Here is a 17,366-nt window from a genome sequence, read left to right on the forward strand (position 1 = left end):
GACAATATTGAGTCTTCCTATCCATGAACGTAGAATCTCTCCTTTTATTAGTTCTTTAATTTCATTCATCAGAGTTTTGTGTACTTTTCCTCACATAGATATTGTACATATTTTATTAGCTTTATACCTAAGTATTTATTTTATTTGGGTGCTAATGTAACTGGTATTATGTTTTTAATTTCAAATTCCATGTGTTCATTGCTGGCATGTATGAAAGCAGTTGACTTTTGTATATTAACCTTGTATCCTGCAACTGTTCTATAATCACTTATTAATTCCAGGTGGGTTTTTGTTGATTATGTTGGATTTTCTACATAGACAATCATGCTATCTGCAGACAAAGAGTCTTATTCTACCTTCCCAATCAGTATACCTTTTATTTCCTTTTCTTGCCTTATTGCATTAGCTAGGACTTCCAGTATGATGTTGAAAAGAGTAGTGAGAGGGGACATCCTTGCCTTATCTGATCTTAGCGGAATATCCTCTTATTTCTTACCATTAGGTATGATGTAAGCTGTAAGTTCCTATAAATGTTCTTTATCAAGTTGAAGAAGTTCTCTTCTACTCCTAGTTCACTGAGAGATTTTTGTCAAAAATGAGTGTTGGATTTTGTCAAATGCTTTTTCTGCATCTATTAATATGACCATGTGATTTTTCTTGTTAATGTGATGGATTACATTAATTGATTTTTGAATGTTGAAGCAGCCTTGCATACCTGGGATAAGTCTCTCTTGGTTGTGATGTATAATTCTTTTTATACTTGTTGGATTCAACTTGTTAATTTTTTTGTTGAGGACTTTTGCTTCTGTGTTTGTGAGAAATATTGGTCTGTAGTTTTTTTGTAATGTCTTTGTCTGGCTTTGATATAGGATAATGCTGGCCTCATAGAATGAAGAAGTAGTCCCTCTGTATCTATCTTCTGAGAGAGATTGTAGAGAACTGGTATAATTTCTTCCTTAAACGTTTGGTAAATTTCATTGATGAGCCCATCTGGGCCCAGTGCTTTCTATTTTGTGAAATTATTATTTATTGGTTCAATTTCTTTATAGATATAGGCCTATTTAGATCGTCTATTTCTATTTTTTATACCAAAAAATTATCATAAGGAACAATGGAAAAATCAACACAATTTTGGACAAATACTCAAAGCATTAACACAAACAAACCTCTATCATAGAAAGGAAAATAAGCCCAGAAGGAAAGTCTGAGCTGTAAGGAACAGTGATAAAACAAAACAAACAAACAAAAATAAAAACATGAAGAAAACTTAAGCCAACACTGATTATGAAAAGAAAGTGTCTAATTTGGATAGGAAACAAGTAGACCAGATAAAAAATATTGAATAAAAATAACATTTAAGATGGGAAGCTGGTGATTGGTATTAAGTGTTTTAAGGACAGAGATATTGATTACCTTTAGACTAAGTGTGCATGTTAAGAGTAGAGATGGTCACTCAATGGATATAAATAGAATGCATAACTTCAAAACCTTTAAAGGAGAAAATGGAATTAAAAAATCCTTAGTCAATCCAAAAGCAGGAATAAAAAAGAATCGGAGATGTTGAAAAGTTAGACAGGGCTATATCATTTAAGGTCTCTTATACTGTGTTAGAGTTCTTTAGAGAAACAGAACCAATAGGAGATATAAAGAGATTTAGATTTATTATAGAAATTGGCTTACATGATTATGGACGCTGGGAAGTCCAAAATCTGCAGGTGTAGGCCAAAAGGCTTAAGCCCCAGAAGAGCTGCTGGTACAGAGGAAGTCTGAGGGCATGCTGCTGGAGAATTCCCTCTTGCTCATGGAGGTCAGTCTTTTGTTCTATTCAGGTCTTCAACTGATTATATAAGGCCCACCCACATGGAGGACAATCTGCTTATTCAAAGTTCACCAATTTACATTTTAATCGCATCCAAAATACCCTCCAAGTTGACATATAAAATTAATTATATACATGCTAAGAGTAAGAAGTTTGGATTTTATTTTAACTGAAATTGAAAGCCATTCGAAGAGCTTAAAAGGGACTGATGAAATCTGATTTACGTATTTAAAGACTACTCCAGGTGCTAGATGAAAACTAGATCTTAGAGGGACATGAATAGAGGCATAAAGATTAGGTGAGAGCAGTGCAAAACATGAGAAGAGCCCAGACTTATGGTTTATTTTGGAAGTAACTCTCTTTGACAGGACTTGTGGAGAGAGTAGATGTGGGGAGTGAGGGAAAGAATGATCTCTAGATTTGGAGCCAAATCAACTGAGTGTGTGATATTACTATTAACTGATCTGGGGGAAAACTGGAAGAAGAGAAATTGGGTGGATAACAAGTGTGGGGTGGACATATTAAATTTGAGATGTCAGCTAGATAACCAAGTAAATATACACGGTATGCAGTTATAGGTAAGGGTCTGGAGTTCAGAAGTGAAAACAGAATTTGAGATATTGGCATTGGATTTAGCAGAGTACAGATTATAAATTATTATAATAGAATAAAGATCACTTACAGAGTGAATATTGATAGATAAGAGAGCTATCTAGACTTTTCTCTTTTCTCTCCAAATCCAATCTCCACCCTTCTCCCCATCTATGGCCCTGAGGGGCTGTAAGGACTTCTTCAGCAGAGCCCAGTACCTACCTGGCTTCTGGGTGGTTTGGGTCAATGGAGGATCTGGCAGGAATTTGAAGGAAGGACAGGGTCATGATCAGCTGGCAATTAGAAGTTGGTAGAAGTCCTTTGTCATTAAAAACATCCCTGTAAGCTGTGATGGTTGACTGATAACTATAGCTGGAAGAAACTATAGTCCAAGGCTCATTATGATTTAAAGGGATTTGAGGGGAACAGGAGGGTAATTGACAATATTCAATGTCAATAGGGCATCTTTATAGGGATTTTATAGCACAAATTCAGTAATGCTCCAGTTTCTAGGCCCCATATGTCTTGATTTTATTATGAAATACATCACACAAAATATATGTAAAACAGGCTTCTAGTTTTTAATTAACATGGTTGAAATGATAAGGATCAAAGACAATATGGATGAACCTGAAGAACATCATGCTAAGTGAAGTAGCCAGCCAGAGAAAGACAGATACTGTCTGTTTTCACTTTGTAGTGGTTCAGAATGAGTCACCCAAGATGTGCCTCTGGTATGTGGATTGAGCTAAAGGCATCCAAGAGCCTGCAGGCTCGAGAGAAACTTTTGCCACCAACCCTCCCCAGCTACCTAGAAGAATTTAAATCAAGCGCCTCGTCCATAGTAAGTGTTATCACCATAATAACTTTTCATGATCTATATTAGGGCAGGGCAAACTTCTACTTACTGCATATCTGTTTCTCTTACTGTCCTGTGAATGACTTTCTTCCCCCTTGAAGCCCCAAGGTACCTTACCTTAGCTCAAAATGCCATCTATACATCATTTTAATTTTCTGTCCCTGAACCTCTCTTGTATGTGGGGTTTCTGACTCTCTCAGATGTGAGGGGTTCTCATACGACATGTCATTAAATTTGGTTATTTTCTCTTGTAAATCTTTCTCATGTAGATAGCATTATTAGACCAACCTAAAGAACCTTGAGGGTAGGGGAAAGTTTACATGAAATCTAAAAAAGAAAAAAGGTCAAATTCACAGAAGCAGACAGTAGAATGATGAATGTTAGGGGCTGGGGGCAGGAGAAATGGAGAGATATTGGTCAAATGGCACAAACTTTCAGTTATAAGATGAACAAATTCTGAGGATCTAATGTACAGCACGGAGACTATAGTTAATACTGAACTATGAACTAGAAATTTACTAACAGAGTGGTTCTTAAGCATATTAACTATACACACAGACACACTAAGTATGTATGGTGATGGATGTGTTAACTTGATTGTGGTAAATATTTCACAATGTATGCCTACATCAAAATCTTCACGTTGTAAGTATATATCATTTTATTTGTCAATTATACTTCAATAAAGCTGAAAAAAGAGCTAACTCACTCATTTTAGAGATTAAGAAGCAAAGGCTCAGGGAAATTGAGATTTACCTAAGGTTACACAGGTTACAATTTTTATTTATTTATTTTTTAGTTTTAAATATTCTTTTTTAAAAATTTATTTTAGAACTTTCATTTCCTTTTTTTTTTAACTTTTATTTATTTAAGTGTGTTTTTCCAGGACCCATCAGCTCCAGGTCAAGTAGTTGTTTCAATCTAGTTGTGGAGGGCGCAGCTCACAGTGGCCCATGTAGGGATTGAACTGGCAACCTTCTTGTTAAAAGCACCGCATTCTAACCAACTGGGCTAACTGGCTACCCCCTCAATTTTTATTTTTTAAAGACCCAATATTACTACTTCACAGTCTAGATTCCTTATACTGCTACTGCTGAAAAATTGATAATCATATTTTTAAAATCTCATTCACATTAAAATTTAGTAAGTTTTCTTCTAGCATATACTTCCTGATAATGTCATATAAGGCTCTAAATTTCATCTTTCTAAAAACTCCAGATAATTTCTAATTATAAAATAACATATAAAGCACTTCCTTGAATATTTAAGAAAAAGAAAAGAGGCAGCTACTTTGTTATCTCAAAAGCCATTTATTTTGTTGGGAAAATGATAAAGTATCTTATGTTCATGAAGTTTACAAACAACTTCTTATTTTGAAAGTGTAACCAATTTTCCATTTTATTTATATCAATGTTAATTTTGTTTCTTGAACCTTTCTAACATTTACTGAGTAATTTTCTTTAACAGAGACTGACTTTTCTACTGAAAATGTTAAAAAGGAAAATGAAAAATAGCTTAAGCAAAATAAATTACCTAAATATTCTAAATGGAATTCTAAATGGAATAACCATTTTGTTGAAGCATGAAAGTTTAGGCCAAGAGCAAGAAACATTAAAATTACCTTAAAACATGCTTACAGAAGAGCACTCCTTCCTGGATGGCAGATACTTGAGTCTATTTGAGGTCTGGCCCATGGTACATCACTCAGAGGGAAAAGTACATTAGAGAGGGTCAGAGTTTCAATCTATTTCCTTCTCTGCTTTTTAAAAACTCTCGAAATTCTGGTTGCAGTTACCCAAGCAAACTATTAATTAATTGGGTCTATATTTTTAAGAGAGACAAATGTCCGTAATTTATGATCAAAGTCAATAGCTCTAAACTGAGGTTCCTTATATTTTCTGGTCATCTTGGCACCCAGGTATGTAATGAGTTCACATCTCTCCATAAACTGCTCCATCTTCTTCTTATACATTTTTCTTGTATATTCAGAACCTTTGGGATTAAAGGCTGTAGAAAATTTCACAGAACTGTGAATGTTTTCTGTTAGGTTAGTGAATCATTAAATTACAGAGAAAGAGAACTGTGTGTGTGATTGAGCTGAGTAGATATCCAAATCCCAAATAAAGTTTGGGGATTATTCTATTTTTAGATATAATTGCTTTTCACCTTCCTTTATGGCATGGATTATTGAGAGCTGACTATATTATTCAGTGTCCCTGCTTTAAAAACTAGATGTTCTAAAAAACTAGAAATTTAGATATTTTTATTAAAATATTTATACACACATACACACACACACACACACACACACACAACCATTCAAAAGACCAACCCAGCTCAACAATCCTATCTATCACATACCAAGGTCTGACAATTAAGTTCGCAAACTTGTTGCAACGATGTTGCTAACCCTTTTTGATATCAGAGGGTTTATTCATTATAAATGTGTACCAACTGGACAAACAGTTAACCAAAATTACTATTTGGAAGTGCTGAAAAGGCTGCATGAAAAAGTTAGACGATCTGAACTTTTCGCCAACAATTCATGGCTCTTACATCACGACAATGCACCAGCTCCCACGGCACTGTCTGTAAGGGAGGTTTTAGCCCGTAAACAAATAACTGTATTGGGACACCCTCCCTACTCACCTAATTTGGCCCCCAATGACTTCTTTCTTTACCTGAAGATAAAGGAAATATTGAAAGGAAGACATTTTGATGACATTCAGGACCTCAAGGGTAATATGGCTAGTTCAGAAAGAGTTCCAAAATTGCTTTGAAGAGTGGACTAGGTGCTGGCATTGGTACATAGCTTCCCAAGGGGAGCACTTCGAAGGTGACCGTGGTGATAATCAGCAATGAGGTGTGTGGCACTTTCTCTAGGATGAGTTCGCGAACTTAATTGACAGACCTCGTGTACTGCAATTAATGTTAAATTATTTCTGAGTAGTATACCATTAAAAAGACCTACCTTTTAGATGAAATGCAATATAGAGTAGCGCAGATCTCTTTATACTTAAGAAAGGAAATTTGGGCTTTAAGCATCCTGCTGCATTCATTGCTTTAATTAGAGAACTTGCGATACCCTGCAGGTAGGGAACAATTTAATCATGTGCATATTTGAGTTTGGTTTCTATTCTTAGTGGCAAATAGATAAAGAGGCTATTCTTTGCCTCAAATAGCCTCCTTAGGTTGGGAATGGGGCTTATAAAGATGGTTAGCCAATAGAAAAGACAAAATACAGAAAAATGAAAATTACAAATTGGCTTAGTGCCAGCTATGTAATGGGTAGATGGGCTTCATTACACAATTCTGTCTATTTTTATACATTTGACATGTCACGAAAACTTAAAAAGAAAGAAGGGGACAGTGGGCCTTGTGTTGTCTTGGCCCATCTCTGCTTCTATTGCTCAGAACTGGCCAGACTGGCTCCCACTATCAGGACCCTTGGCCACATGACAAGGGCTTCTAGACACCACAGTTACCACTGCCTTCAAGATTCTGGACTCTGGGGGGAGGGGCAAAGAAGGTGTGAGGCCCCCCTTCTGATACAACTTGGCCTTTATGGGAATGCCCCTCTCTGGGTGGGCCTCTTCTTGCCTTTTGATATTAAACCAGATTGAAGGCCAAACATCTAGGAGAGTTGAAGAAAACAAAGTGAGAATTTGTGAGAAAAGTCTGAAATTGTACCCTGGGCATTTGTTTCATAGAATTAAAAATAGTGGTTGGCTATCGAAAATTTTTACTATTTTTAAAAAGATTTATATTTAGATAAATAAAATCTGACTTGAGTAGATAGCTTTATCTGGATTTTGAGCAAAATATGGCTTTGGTGGTTTAGTTGTAGTGACAAATCTGAGCAGGGAATAAATGTCTTAGAGACTGAATCTGTACGTTTCAAATTAAGAAAAGTTTTACAGACACTGAAATTCAAAATACAAACCAAACTACAAGTCAAATGTAAATAATTTTATGACAGTCTACTCTCTCTTCACTTTAGTGTAGGTATTTGGGAACTAGCTATGGAAGCAGGGGCTTTTCACACATCTTACTTTCACAACCACCCATAAACAAAATAGGTTAAATGTGGATTTGCAGCTTAAAATCAGAAAACTCTGCCTTGAATTTCATTGTAACCAAAAGAAAATTAATGTTAAAGAAGAGATCACTGTACTCTTCTAATATATATATGTATATACGTAGAAAATTATGTCACTGAACCTGTTCCAGATATCCAGGTAAAGGAAGACTAGTAAGATGTATTGGTTCCTTTAATGGGGGAAGTTTGTACGGAAGCTTCTGATTCCAGTATTTCAGTGGCAACCTAAGAACACAAAGTTTATTAGAGGGATGCTCACAAATATACTCATTGTGTGCACATAGTAATGTAGATACACCAGAGACAATTAAAAGATGAAGTTCGCCACCTGTTTTCCTCCACTGGAGAAAATGATATAAGTGGGAAGACGGGGGCTCCTAGAAATTCATGACCACCACCTTCACATAGGCCCCTAGCCCTGTTCATCTCATCTCAATTTTCTTATTTTTCACACTATATAAAATTTTCTTTATTCTCCTTAGGCTTCTAACTCTCCCAAATAACCCCTTATGCACGCACATGCACACACACACACACACACACACACACACACTCACAATCTCAGCATGCTGCATTAAACATAGAAGATATTCAAGAAATATTTGTGACTTAGTGAATGGTCTCACCTCAGAAATTTCTGGAGTTTTTCATTACTCTCACAAATATATATACGATCACGATATTCTATGGCATATTTAATGTTACCAGGTACTAGGGCTTCATATCTGAAAGCCAAAAATAAATCTATTGTATAATTAATATGTAGTACTGTACAAATAGAATGTCAAAATGTTTTATTTTTCTACCTATGCAACTCAAGGACGAAATAGAATATTTTCCAGTTAAACAATAGTGATCTTTTGTTAAGATTGTTATATGAACCCCGTATTCTGAGTGGACATATCATTCTGTATTTCCAGGAGGCTGAGGACTTGCCTTTGTTTTCCGTCCTGATAGGTCACAGGACAGTAGCCCTGGAGCTCAGGACACTTAGGGAATCGTTTCTTCAGCTCTGACAGCGTCAGCCTTTTGGGGATCATGTCGGCAGATGGGAGTGGATATGGTGCTAATGGAGGCACATAGAATTCTGGGTTCTCCAAAAATTTCTATGAGAAAAGGATTACAGCAACAAGACCATTTAAAACAAGAATGCCATGCCAATCAAAAACCCACTGAGGCTCTCTCGATACTCTCCCCATTTTCAGTGGCTATGTTTGAGAGCCGCTTTCAGCACTACAATGACTCCTTCCCTGGTTAGAAGTTCCCGAGAGTAATACTCCCAAGTGATTGTATCTAAAGTCTCCCCTAAACTGACTCACTCACTCACTCACTCACTCTCACTCATCCATTCATACAAAAAATATTTGTTGAACTCCTACTATGTGCCAGGCACTGGAAAGTACAGTCACCTGCCCACTTATCTTCTTGTCCTGAAGCATAATTAACTAGTTGGATGCCCTTTGGCAGGTGGGCTGACTTCTCCAGCTTGTTATCACTCTGTAAAATGGAGGGGGCCGACAAGATACATGATCTCTACTTGCACTTCCAGTTTTAAAATTCTGTGATTACCATTTAAATAAACAGGAAGAAAGCAATGTCTCCTTAATAAAGTGATCAAAAACTCCCAACTCTTCCAGGGAAAAGAAAATGTTCAGAGGCATCTGATTCGTTTACCACTACCAACCTTTTTATATCATCAAATTATGGACATTATAATATCAGGACAAATCTGTATTCTAGTCCATTAAACAGAAATATAAGGTATGCAGGGAATTCGAATGAGAGAAAAAAACTTAAAGCACAGAGACATGTCAACTCTTGCTCTATTCCTACTGACTTTGACTTCCCTTCTGCGCCCTTAAAGCTGAATTCCTCAGTGCCCCCCTGCGGGCTGAGCCCTGATGCTCAGCATCCCCTCCATTGGTGGGGCTCACCGCTGGGTCTCCCCCCTCCTTAGGCTGGCCTAGGCCGAGCACCCATCACTGACCCACAAAGTTCTGCTTTGTGCCAAAATCTGCCCTGGGAAAGGAAATGCCGGTCCCAGAGTCACAGGTTCCAATAACGGGACTCCTCAACCCCAATCCCTGTGTGTTCCCAGCTGCGCCCACCCCTTCCTATTTGATGAATTCTGAGACCGGCATTTCCTTTTCCTAGTAAACATTTGAAGTGAGGAGCAGACTTACATTCAGTTTTTCCTGAGAACTCATTTTATAATAGTGCCCTCTGAACTCTGCTGCAAATTCCAAGGACTCAGTTACAGAGCAGTCAATTAATTCATACGATTCTGCCAGGCTGACGGGGCAGAACTGTTCGAATTCGCCCAGGCGAGAAATAAGTTCTTGAGGAGTGATGCATAACTTGTCAATGCAGGCGGCTTTCCCTATTATTAACAGATTAACTATTATATATGTATATATACATTTTTTTCATAGAAAACATGATTTTTTAAATTAAAATAATTTCAATTGCACAAGAACTATACAAATGCATACATTGTAAAATTCTAAACAATAGAGTAAAAAGTTAGTTTCTCTTCTGTAACTTTCAAACCCTGCTGAGAGGTAAATCACTGTTGAGTGTATCCTTTTCAGACATTTTCCCGTACATTTGCATGTACACGTGTGATTTTTGCATATTGTATACTTATGCCACTATACTGAAACATTATTCTGCAACTGGTTTTTGTCAGTTAGTTACGGTCTTTGACATCTTTCCAAATGATTTACCAAATTCTTTTTAATTGATGCACAGTATTCCATTATATAAATATACATATAGCTTACTTAACCACTTATCTGTTAATGAATGGTTTGGTTGTTTTTAATTCTTAGCTATTATTTATTGCTTGGATTCCTGATCCACAGAAGCTGTGTGTGTGTGTGTGTGTGTGTGTGTGTGTGTGTGTGTGTGTTATTTTAAGCTACTAAGGTTTGGAATAATTTGTTATGCAGTAATAGATAAATTAATACACTGTTTCATCTGTTATTTATGGCACAGATGAAAAGGTTAAGAAGCCCCAATATTGCTTTCCTATGAAGAATATTACACCACTATAATGCTATAGTGGTGTAATATTATTATTCTAAAGTATCACAATTACAGTACTATGATATAATAATATATAGTACTATTAAAGTATAAAGTATTATGTAGTGCTATAATATTATACTATGTGGTACTATAGTATTACCATGCTATATATCCCTAGGTTGCTCTTTAGCTCAGATGTGCTGAACCTCACCAATCCTGACAGGTTTAGAAATTTAGAATCACCTGATTTCAAGTCCTAAATTACACTCAAATACCTCTTTCTCTGATTCTTGGGATATTCTTGATGACATCTGGCAATGTCTATATATTCTATTCTGGAATGTGGCAGAAGGTGGAGAATCTCTTTAATCTTCTGGCCCTGACCTTGCTCTATCTCATTGGAGTAAACCTTGGCCCCTGATATGGGAGGATCATTTGTGTAACATTAAAAGGAAATGTGGAACAAAAAAAATCTCAACTAAATTTGCACACTCAGATACAGACTAGATTGTCAGGCGGAAGTTGAAGCAGAAGAGCAAGAGGTCACTTCAATTAGATTAAACTATCCAAGGCGGAGAGGCAAGTACATATGGAATAATGAAGTGGATCCCATGGTTCCCATCCAGATCCCTCCTCAGGGCTCACGCACCCAGCCCCCAGCTGCTGGGAACATTGGTGTTGACGGCTCAGTGTTGCACTGGGAATTGCCCCTCTGTTACAGGTTATGACTTATGGTCAGTGACAAGCCACTGGGAGGATATAAAGCCCGGCTCCTTCTCTCAATTGGGGAAATTTTGAAAATCCATCCCGGCTCCAGTGCTCCCCTATAGGACTTGCTGAGGCTTCTGTTTCCACTACAAAGCAAGTTAGTTTCTCCCTCTGCCTAATTCTACTGCCCTTCCCCACAGGCATATCTCCTGATTAGGGCTGTCGGATAAAATACAGTACTCCCCTATGCAATAGTTGGGACATATGTATACTAAAAATCATTTGTTATTTATCTGAAATTCAAATTTAACTAGGCATCTTGTATTTTTATTTTTTAAATCTGGCAAATTTACTCCTGAGACTACTTCCTGGTAAAGCTTCTGCACACAACTTTTCATTTTCAGTCTGTTTCCAGGGAACCCAATCTAAGGCAGGGAGGAAATAAGGTCACAGAAAATGAATGAGGCACGATTTTTGCTTTTAAAGTCTTCTGTGGAATGTTTTACTAGTGTGATGCTATCCGAAATTTATCGGGAGTAGGTTTCTAAAAATTTAATTCTTCCTTCCTTGCATTCTTATCTTCATGCCTTAAATACACAGGGGAAATGAATTCCCAATCTACAGACAAACAGGAACCAGAGATATTTGTTATTTCTAAATAATGAAACAAGTCAAGATTCAATGATACAATTATTATCAGAATCCTCGCTGCATGTTTCCTTGTACAAGATTCTCTCAGTCATGTTGCTCTATCAAACCTTATTATAGTTCCTGTATAAGTTTCCAAAATTAAACAAAGTCATTAAACAGATGTCTGTGAGACCCCCAGAGATAAATTCTTTGGAGTCATCATCACTCTTTTTAGAGGTGTCGGATGCAGGTAACTTTTCTTCTGTTTGTGTACTTTCAGAGAAAAATAAAAAACTTACAGGAATTTATGATCGAACATTTTCTTTCATGGATTCCAAATATAGAGTAAAAGAATTTGTGCTCAAGTTTTTTTATAGACTCAACATTTATATAATACTCTAGTGAATGTAAATAGTAAAAATAACTTTAATTCTAGATTCCAAAACAAAATTTTGCCAAGTGTCACTCCACTGACCTCATATAACTACCATTCTTGAAAGTAGCTTCTTACATGGCATTCCACACATTATAAAATCTTCTAGTGAAAGACCATGTATTATTTTTACGTGCTAGATTCACACAGGTACTCAATACATGAGAGCTTGAGTAGCAGCAGTCATTTATTAGAACAAATATACATGTCAGCAATAATTGGATAGTACTATATGTTTCAAATACTGATTAAAATGGTGGGAACAAATGTTCAGATTGAGTGAATTATGGTAACATGAGCCAGGCATGTGTAGCTTTAAACTCATATTTATTCTATTTTAAGTTAAATGTTTTCTCACCTGCTTTTATTTTTTCCAGGTATATCTGTATATGTTTATTCACCACTTGAATGTTCTTCATGACTTCATTCCATACCCACCATTTGCTGTGAAATCCATCAATCACATACCAGTTCTGCTGTTGTTCTTGGTAATATTGCCTAATCGCATCAATATTTTTGTGGTATCTTGAGTTCTTGACAGCGGTAATCTGCGTGCTATTGTGTAATGGATAAGGCAAGCTAATAGAGAAACAGAAAAGAAAGTGCAAAAGCTATTTAAAACATACTTTCTTCTGGGTGACTGAAGCTCATTCCTTCATCACTGTTTTCATCACATCCATTACCTTTGTTCCTCTTTTTTCTGCAGGAGCAATCTTTTGAAAATCTCCTTGGAAGGAACATCCAACTCAAAGACGACCATGGGGATGATTGACCTGGCTTCCAAGAGACTCATTTGATATTTAGTTACAGGGTATCCATCAATGATAACACTAACAAGGAGAAATGTGAAAATAAAAATTTCAGGTTTCTTTTTTCTCATCCCTTCCTTTCTGTCTTCCAGAACTAGTCTCTCTTTCGGAGTCATCCCATGCTCTTATGTAACTCAATTTATCTTCTTGGCATTTTGTCCTCTTTAACTCTCTATTTTTCATCTCAGTTAGCCCAAGACCCTGGATGAGGGCAGCAAACATATAGACACAGCTCTGGATTCATACACTTAGCGCCACAGAGCTAGATTTTGACAAGATTTCAAGAGATAGATAAGACACATAACACCTTGAATACTGTGTTATTCAATTGAGGAGGCCAGGCCAGGGTGTAGAAGGGGAGGGGGGAATTGGTGAGAGGAGCCCTGTGATATTTGGGAGAGAATCATTCCATCAGGACACCTCACGCCTCTGAGCAGAAACGATGGAGAATTGAAGTTAGTCCAACAGTCGGAGATAATGAGAGTGTTCCTATTAGACTGACAGGAGGAATAAAGGCTGTTTTCAAATTCTGGGAGGAATGGCCCCCAAATTCAGGAAACACTCTGAGGTGGGAGCGAGCTGGGCATACTGGCTGACGGTCATCAAGAAGGGCTAGTTTGGAGCAAGTCACAGGATGCCCACCCTCTGTGCCCTCTAGCCAAGTCTTTAGGCACAAAGTAGCTCTAAGTTCTACGGTCGAGAGGACTGGAAGATAATATAGCCAGGCCAGCCCAGTAGAGAATGTATGGAGGTGCCATTGTTATTGGTTTTAAGTTTTTTTTTGAATGGAGAGTAGCTCAACTTGTTTGTTCTTGAGGGGCCCTCAGGATTAGGGAAATTCAGGGTGAATGGGCAGTCACTGTCTTGATATTAAGGTGAAATGAAACCTTTGGGACGAAACCAAGATTGCACTTACTGAGATTTCTTGTATGCAAAGCTGAACGGCAGGGAGGAGGTAACTCAATTTGCATGAGTCCTGGGGTCGTCTCTGGGGAAAAAGATAATCTGACACCCCAGAATCTGCTCCCCCATAACTGAAATTAGAACTGTCCAAGGACTTGATTAAGGACCAGTGGCAGCGAAGGGCAAGGGGGAGCCTAATATCAAACAACCTTGAGTAAATCAGGGGAATTGTAGGTCAGTGAACTGGGCTCAGGTGCAGAGCCTTAGGTGTCACTGGCTTTTACTACGAGGTGTGACCAGTAGCTGTGCCAGGGGAGCAGTGGGTGAGCTGGGGAGGGTAACTGAAGAGACAGCCCAAGCACAGAGCTCTCCTGTACAGATGTGGCATTAAAGGGAGGGTGAGCTGGGCCAGTGAGAGAGCGTCTCCATTGAACGAGTACCATCCGGGGGACAGGAAGGGCCATTCCTTCATCACTGCACAGGGCAGTGAGAAGCTCTGCTGGGCTGTGGAAGTCACAGCGGCCTCCTTGGTTGGCTGTATAAGGCTGGAGACTTTCAGACATCTCAGGGGTTGCTGCAGGGAGTGAAGTGGCCTGTTTGCTAGTCTGGCACATGAGTGTTCGAGCCAAGTTTTAGCTTGACAGAAAATTAAAGTATGAGTATGTAACCATAAAGGTCCCCAAAGTTTGAGAAGCAGATCCCACCCTTCCAAGAGCTGTAAACCCTATTTAAGGTGTTTTAAGTTCCAGTGAATAATTTCTTGGAAGAGTTACCCCTCCTCCCACCCCTGCACCCACTTACCCGGCAGTATTACATACACTTTCCATCAGAGCGATTTCTAAGGACTCAATAGCCAGTTCATCAGGTGCTGTCATTCCTTTCTGAAGATGCCAATTTAACATAAGTGCCAGCTCTGTGTCTGGTTGGCTGTTTAGTACATAACGCATGGCTTCTCCTACAGACAAACGCTTCAAGCCATATTCACTGGAAAGTTTTTTGGCAACTGAAAAAAAATTAAAACTTTAAACTTACTCCATTTCACACATTCATCAGTGAACCTTAGTTTCAGATTCTGGTTAACTGATATCTACAGCAAACTAATTTTCACATTCCTGAAAGAGCAACTTCAAAAATTAAAATTGCTACATTTTACTGAATTAATATTGTCAAAAATCAATCATTATTAATACGTAAGGTATGTGGCTGATGGATCTGGGCAACAAGCCAACTCTGTGGGGTTTTATCATAACCGAATCAACATTTAAGTTTTCCTTCTGTATGAAGTAGCAATTTTTTTGAGAGCTTTACAAAGCATCTGATGTGTGCTATTAATATTTGGTATTATGTCCAAAATAACTCAGTTAATCCTCTAGGAAACAAATTTTTAAAAATTATAATGGCACACCTGACATTTTCATAGTAATTTACAACTTATGAGGCACTTTTTCTTCTGTGACTATACTTGACATTTTCAACTATTCTATCAGGTGGATAGAATGAATATTGAAATTCCAGTTTTATAGATGAGAGAACTGAAGCCCAGTTGAACGGAATGGTTTGTCCACGATCACAAAGGTGTTGCCATCGGTTGAAAGAGGACTAACCTTGGCCTCTGCTTCTCTTATATGAGACCAAGCAATGACTCCCAGTAACTAGTACCAAATGTGGGTGTGTTCTCAAAAACAGAAAATTACAGACCCATATCTCTGATGAATACAGATGCAAAAATCCTGAACAAAATTCTAGCAAGTCAAATACAACAATGCATTAAAAAAATTATACATCACGACCAAGTGGGCTTCATCCCAGTGGCACAAGGATAGTTCAACATACACAAATTGATCAATGTGATACATCACATAAAGAAAAGATAAAAATCATATGATTTTTATCAATAGATGCAGAAAAAGCATTTGACAAGCTACAACATCCATTTATGATTAAAACACTTGATAAAATGGGTATAGAAGAAAAATACCATAACCCAATAAGGGCTATATATGACAAACCTTCAGCTAATATCATAAATTAATGGTGAAAAAAATGAAGCCTTTTGCTTTACGTTCAGGAACAAGACAGTGTTGCCCCCATCACCGCTGTTATTCAACATAGTATTGCAAGTCCTCTCCAGAGCAATCAGGCAAGAGAAATAAATAAAAGGCATCCAAATTGGGAATGCAGAAGTTCCATTATCACTTTTTGCAGATGACTTGGTTGTTTATTAAAAAAACCCTAAAGACTCCACCAAAAAGCTATTAGAAACAATCAACAAACATAGTAAAATTGCCAGCTACAAAGTCAATGTACAAAAATCCATTGCGTTCCTGTATACTAACAATGAAATTTCAGAAAAAGAAATGAAAAAAAAAAAATTCCTTTTGCAATTCCAACAAAAAAGACTAAAATACCTAGGAATAAACCTAACAAAGGATGTAAAGAACCTGTACAGTCAAAACTATAAGACATTTTTTAAAAGAAATTGAAGACACAAAGAAATGGAAAGACATTCTGTAGTCATGGATTGGAAGAACCAACGTAGTTAAAATGGCCATATTACCCAAAGCAATATATGGATTTAATGCAATCCCCATCAAAATCCCAATGGCATTTTTTAAAGAAATTGAACAAAAAATCATCAGATTTGTATGGAACCATGAAAGACCCTGAATAGCAAAAGCAATCCTAAGAAAAAAGAACAATGCTGGAGGTATCACACTCCCTGACTTCAACTTGTACTACAGGGCAACAATAATCAAACCAGTATGGTATTGGCAGAAAAACAGACACAAAGACCAATGGAATAGAAATGAAAACCTAGAAATAAACCCACATAAATATGGACAGATAATTTTCAACAAAGGAGTCAAAAACATACAATGCAGAAAAGACAGCCTCTTCAATAAATGGTGTTGGGGAAACTGGAAAGCCATGTGCAAAAGAATGAAACCAGACTGCTATCAGTTTCCATATACGTACTAAAATTAACTCAAAATGGATCAAAGACCTAAACATAAGATCTGAAACAACAAATTGCATAGAACTAAACTTATGGACCTTGGGTTCAAAGAGCATTTTATGAATTAGACCTCAAAGGCAAGGGAAGTAAAAGCTAAAATAAATGAATGGGACTATATCAAACTAAAAAAGCTTCTGCACAGCAAAAGAAACCATCAACAAAATAAAGAGGCAACCAATTGAATGGGAGAAGATATTTGCAAATGACGCCTCCAATAAGGGGCTAATATCCAAAATACATAAGGAACTCATACAACTCAACAACAAAAAGACACACAATCCAATTTAAAAATGAGCAGCAGACATGAACAGAAACTTCTCCTAAGAAGACATACAAATGGCCAACAGATATATGAAAAAATGCTCAACATCACTAATCATCAGAGAAATGCAAATAAAAACCGCAATTAGATATCACCTCACCCTGGTTAAATTGGCTATCATCAACAAGACAAATAGTAACAAGTGTT

The 17,366-nt window shown here is 37.2% G+C and overlaps 1 protein-coding gene across 6 annotated transcripts in view; it reads right to left on the reverse strand.

The window, feature by feature from the left end:
• Positions 1-4,574: 4,574 nt before the first annotated feature.
• The window catches only part of AK9 (adenylate kinase 9), a 109,866-nt gene continuing 97,074 nt past the window's right edge, over positions 4,575-17,366 (reverse strand). For 3 of the 6 annotated variants that reach the window (XM_074333408.1, XM_074333409.1, XM_074333407.1), the window contains 9 exons: positions 14,683-14,884; positions 12,853-12,999; positions 12,528-12,748; positions 9,552-9,748; positions 8,305-8,474; positions 7,995-8,093; positions 7,491-7,593; positions 6,241-6,355; positions 4,575-5,276 (listed from right to left, as the gene is read on the reverse strand). In XM_074333408.1, coding sequence (XP_074189509.1) covers positions 5,077-5,276; positions 6,241-6,355; positions 7,491-7,593; positions 7,995-8,093; positions 8,305-8,474; positions 9,552-9,748; positions 12,528-12,748; positions 12,853-12,999; positions 14,683-14,884 — 1,454 coding nt within the window. In that variant the 3' untranslated portion in view covers positions 4,575-5,076. Of the gene's footprint in view, positions 5,277-6,240; positions 6,356-7,490; positions 7,594-7,994; positions 8,094-8,304; positions 8,475-9,551; positions 9,749-12,527; positions 12,749-12,852; positions 13,000-14,682; positions 14,885-17,366 lie in introns of those variants that run through there. The other 3 variants (XM_074333410.1, XM_074333411.1, XM_074333412.1) reach the window with 3 other exon arrangements.

Source organism: Rhinolophus sinicus, linkage group LG05, assembly GCF_036562045.2.
Source record: "Rhinolophus sinicus isolate RSC01 linkage group LG05, ASM3656204v1, whole genome shotgun sequence".
Lineage (NCBI taxonomy): Eukaryota > Metazoa > Chordata > Mammalia > Chiroptera > Rhinolophidae > Rhinolophus > Rhinolophus sinicus.